This window comes from Chenopodium album, chromosome 20 (genome assembly GCF_948465745.1).
Source record: "Chenopodium album chromosome 20, dcCheAlbu1.1, whole genome shotgun sequence".
Classification (NCBI taxonomy): Eukaryota; Viridiplantae; Streptophyta; class Magnoliopsida; order Caryophyllales; family Amaranthaceae; genus Chenopodium; species Chenopodium album.
Window position 1 is genome coordinate 2,741,956 of NC_137853.1, and position 5,003 is coordinate 2,746,958.

At 28.6% G+C, this 5,003-nt stretch overlaps 1 protein-coding gene across 1 annotated transcript; it reads right to left on the bottom strand.

The window, feature by feature from the left end:
• LOC145599162 (protein FAR1-RELATED SEQUENCE 5-like) lies at positions 1-4,067 on the bottom strand. The gene is made up of 6 exons (XM_081655573.1): positions 4,013-4,067; positions 2,915-3,429; positions 2,499-2,812; positions 1,463-2,026; positions 420-1,167; positions 1-42 (listed from the first exon to the last, which is right to left on the bottom strand). Exons 1-6 carry the CDS (start codon positions 4,065-4,067, stop codon positions 1-3), a joined length of 2,238 nt encoding a protein of 745 aa, XP_081511699.1.
• Between the last annotated feature and the right edge of the window lie 936 nt (positions 4,068-5,003).

The window sequence follows — 5,003 nt, forward strand, 5'->3', positions numbered from 1 at the left end:
TTAAATGTTTGAGGTGGTTGTACTTATAGCATATCCATCAACCTGCAAAAAAAATTTTAAAAAAAATTAGAACATAAACACATTAAAAAAAAGTTAGAACATATTTGATGAAGTTTAGAACATATAATAATTTTAATTTATCACTAATTAGAACATAAGAAAATTAAAAAATGTTTACTTACATATCACTTGACTTTCCCTGGACAATTACGACTATCATGATGACCAAGCTCTCCACATGCTCTACATAATCTTTTCTTCTTTTGACTTTGTTCAACAGCTTTTTCTCTGTCACTCTTCATTCTCTTGTCACTATTTGGAACATGGGTATCATTTGGAACATGGGTATCATTTGGAACATTGGTATCATTTGGAACATGGGTATCATTTGGAACATTGATATCATTTGGAACATTAACCTGATTTGGAACATGAACCCCCGTACCTTTGTTTTTTGAAATTTTAGGAGGTTTGATCAAAACTTCAGAAGGTAAACTAGCTCCAATAAGCATTTCAATGTCTTTAACTTTGCTAGAAAGATTGTTACTTCCATTTGTTGTTTTCTTATGTTCCAAATCTATTCTCATGGCTCGAAGTTTTTTGACAAGATCACTTAGTTCATCTTCATTGTTTTGCACTAAACTCACACAAGCATGAATTTCAGTCCACAAATCATTTAATAGCATCTTCTTATCTACTGCATTAAGACATTCCTCCAACACATTACCCTCTAAATCAAAAATGGGCTTCTTATAAGCCATTGTACACCATCTATTTAGAACATAGGTCTTGGGAATTTTCTCTAACATCCTTGCCTTCCACACCCAAATCATATGCCTACAAGGCACACCATCACGTTCAAATTTTTTACAAAAACACTTGGTATCTAAGGTAGTTGGATCAAAAACAACATCAAAAGTCCTCCTCCTAGATCCTTCCCTTAATTTAAAAATATAAATCTCATTGTCCTTCTTCATCTCCTCAACACCACAATTAAAACATCCAATTTCAAGCTCATATTGAAAATCATAGAAAATTGTTGTTGTAAACAACTCGGAAGCATCTTTTTCTAAAGGAATTGGTGTTTTACACTCTGGACGCTTATTCTTCGAATAATTATCCATTTTATTTTGAGTGTGCCTTTGAGCATCCAATGCACATTCAAACCTATAGAAAATATAAATTAACTTTAGAACATAGAAGATAACTTTAGAACATAAAGTGAACTACATTAGAACATATTAAAATAATACACATGAAATAATTATTGTGATCTAAATACTATTAAAACATTAAACTAAAAATTTTCAACATATAAGAAAAAATGTAGAACATAAAAGAGAGTCTAATAAAATAAAAATAAAACTATAAAACATAAATAGAAAAAACTTTAGAGCATTGAAGAAAAACTTTTGAACATAAAAGATTAACTTTAGAACATATTTAGGCATTTACATATTACCTCATGTAGAACTCAATCAAAGTGAGATGGGGATTTGTGAACATAGTGAAAAAATTATTTTCACTTTCTGATCTAGATGTGGTCCTCATGATGCCACCTAAAAATAAATCTCTGAAATACGCTGGAATCCACATATCACGTATGTCGTACATGTTTGCCAACCATCCATGATTGTTCAAATTGAATTCTGAAATAACTTTGTTCCACTTTTCTTCAAATTCTGCCGGCTCAATCTCTAAATGCCAAACACATGCACAAAGCTTTTTCAAAAAATCAGTTTCTTGGGTAATTGCTCGACCTACTTTTTCAGGCACCTTTTTCATAATATGCCACATACAAAACCTGTGTTCTGTAGTTTGAAAAACATTACGAACAGCAAGTTTCATTGCTGGATCTTGATCGGTTATCAAACACACAGGCTCATTATTTCCCATTGCTTTAAGAAAAGTTTTGAAAACCCATTCAAAAGATGATATATCTTCATGAGCTACAAAAGAAGCCGCAAAAGTAACACATTTCTTATGATGATCAACTCCAGTAAATGGACCAAAGATCATATTATATCTGTTACATACACAAATTATATATGCAGAAAATATTAGAACATAAGGGTAAACTTTAGAACATAACGGTAAACTTTAGAACATTAAAAATAAACATAGAGCACAATAATTTATTTTAATTATTAGACTTGTCAATATTATACTTGTTTAAAAACATAACGAATTATCTAAAACTTAAATAATAAACTATAGACATAATGTTTAGAACATTAGAACATGATAGATATTAGTTTAGAAAACAAGACATAAAGTGTAAAACACAAAAGCATAATGTTTATTACATAAAAACATGATATACATATTGTAGAACATAAGGCATATATGTTCAAAACATCAGTATATTTAGAACATAAGGCATATATATATGTTCAGAACATCAGTATATTTAGAACATAAGGAATATATGTTTAGAACATCAAAACATGATAGATAGTAATATAAGAACATAAAAAATTCTACATTTAGAACATCACCTGTTTGTTTGGAATGTGGTATCAAAGGAAACCATATCGCCAAAAAGTGCATAATTTTTTCGACAAATAGGATCAGCCCATAAAGCTCTACAAAGTCTATCATCTTCATCAACATCATAGTAAAAAAAAAATGCAGTCCAAAGCAATTTCTTATTTTGAAAGTTATCCACAAACATTTGGGCATCTGATCCAGCAATATAAGCTTTCAAATCTCTATAAAAGTTTTTGAAATCTTGTTTAGATGCACCAACATTATCATGTGATCCGGCAAATTCTTTCATCATAGTATAAGACCTTACGGGACCAACATTTACCTGTGTACAAAAAAACAAAAAAATGCTACGATTAAGGATCAACTTTAGAACATAATAAATCATAACAATTAAAACAATATTTGACACATAAAAATAAATTACCTTTGAATTATCAACAATCAATTTTTTATGCATAATATGCATATTCCTATTATTCTTTTGAAATTTAGCACAACTTGGAGTATATAAACAATGATTATGTTCTTCTTTGAAATGACTAACAACATACTTTCCACCATCATATCTCATACATATGTGAGCATTGCATCCTACACGAGTGACTAAACGTTTCCTAGTAATACGAACTTTTCCTTTCTCATCAACGGTTTGTTGAGCAATAGGTTTTTTTGTTGCCCTGAAACCTTCCTTATTGCAAACTCCATATTGAAAAGCAATTATATCTTTGTTATTCTTCTTCCTTGAAGTAGTAGATTTCCTAGAAGTAAACCCAGCGGCATTTGCATATGCTTTGTAAAAACTAAGACCCTCTTCGGGATCTTTGAATACCATCCCCAAACGGGGTTTTAACTCCTCGGGAACACTTGGAATCCATTCCTTAGTGGTACCACCCGAGCTAAATGATCCAACAACATCAGGAGTACGATAAATAACGCCAACTGCATTAGAACATAAAAAGTAAAATTTAAAACTAGAAGGTAAACTTTAGAACTTACTATAGAAGTCATAGAATATGAAGAGAAAGATACATAGAAAACTTTAGAACATACAAAAAAATGTTTAGAACATTAAGAATAAACTTTAGAACATAGTGAATTACTTTATAACATACATAATAAAATTTAGAATAAAGTGAAAAAATTTAGAAAATAATGAATTACTTTAGAACATAACCAGAATTAATTTTGAACATTAAACAACTTTTGAACATAATCAACAAATTCACAAAATTACTTTAAAACATGTAAATAAGTAAAGTTTAGAACATGTAAGTAAAGTTTAGAACATGTAAGTAAATTGAAATTAAAGAATTAAAACAAGGGTTTAAACATATTAAATCACATACTTATAACATATTCCTTTAGAATATAGTGAATTACTATATATCATACATAATGAATTACTTTAGAACATAACCAGAAATAATTTAGAACATTAAAACAACTTTTGAACATAATCAACAAGTAAAGTTTAGAACATGTAAGTAAATTGAAATTAAAGTACTAAAACAATGAAAATTACCTGAATGGGTGATAGAGGAAGAAGGAGAATTATCTTCAACATCATCTAAATCCATGAATATGCAAAAACCTAATTATCAAAAATACAAATTGTAGCAAAAAAACAATTTGAAATTAAAATCCAAAAAACTTCAAGCAAATAGGAAAACTCAATCAAATAAAAAAGTCGAAAAAAAAATCTGGAAAAACAATTGAATAAAAAATGAAATCTGGAATTCGAACAAAAAAACTATGGAATTCGAAAATATGGAATTCGAAAAAACTATGGAATTCGAACAAAAAAAATAAAAAAATCATGGAATTCGAACAAAAAAACGAAAATATGGAATTCGAACAAAAAAATTAAAAAAACTATGGAATTCGAACAAAAAAAAATCAAAAAAATAGTTCTAAAAAATCGCACAAAAAAAACAAACAAATCTAATGAAAAATCAAATAAAAAATCTGGAAATACATCAAAGCAATCAAGTAATAAAGTTAAATCATAATTTTTTAACAATTGATAAACTTACCAATTCTTGAAGAAGCTCGTTGATGTAGAAGAGAGTGAGGAGAGAGAAAATGCTGAGGAGAGAGAAAGTGCTGAGGAGAGAGAAAGTGTTGAGGTGAGAGAAAGAATAACATAAGATTTAGGGTATTTTATCAAAAGTGTAAAAAAAAATTATAAAGAATTACAGAAATGTCATTACTAATGGAGTATTTTAGATGGTTAGATTAAAACCAATGAACGGCTGAGATGGGTTCTTATATAAGATTGGGTTCTTATATAGAGGAGGGTTTTTACATGAGCCTTCCTCTATATATATATATATATATATATATATATATATATATATATATATATATATATATATATATATATATATATATATATATATATATATATATATATATAGAACATTTTTGGTATGCCGGGGTTACTTATTCAGGAGTACTCGGTCAACTAGGAGGGGTTACTTGGTTGGTCATGAGTTATTTGATCAGGGGTTACT

Bases quoted from the DNA above. Each gene is read 5' to 3' on its own strand.
- LOC145599162 (XM_081655573.1), bottom strand. From the start codon at position 4,067: ATGGATTTAGATGATGTTGAAGATAATTCTCCTTCTTCCTCTATCACC. The intron at 3,430-4,012 runs GTAATTTTCATT...GTTCTAATGCAG, and splicing joins TTCCTCTATCACCCATTCAG to TTGGCGTTATTTATCGTACT. The intron at 2,027-2,498 runs GTGATGTTCTAA...TGTATGTAACAG, and splicing joins ACCACATTCCAAACAAACAG to ATATAATATGATCTTTGGTC.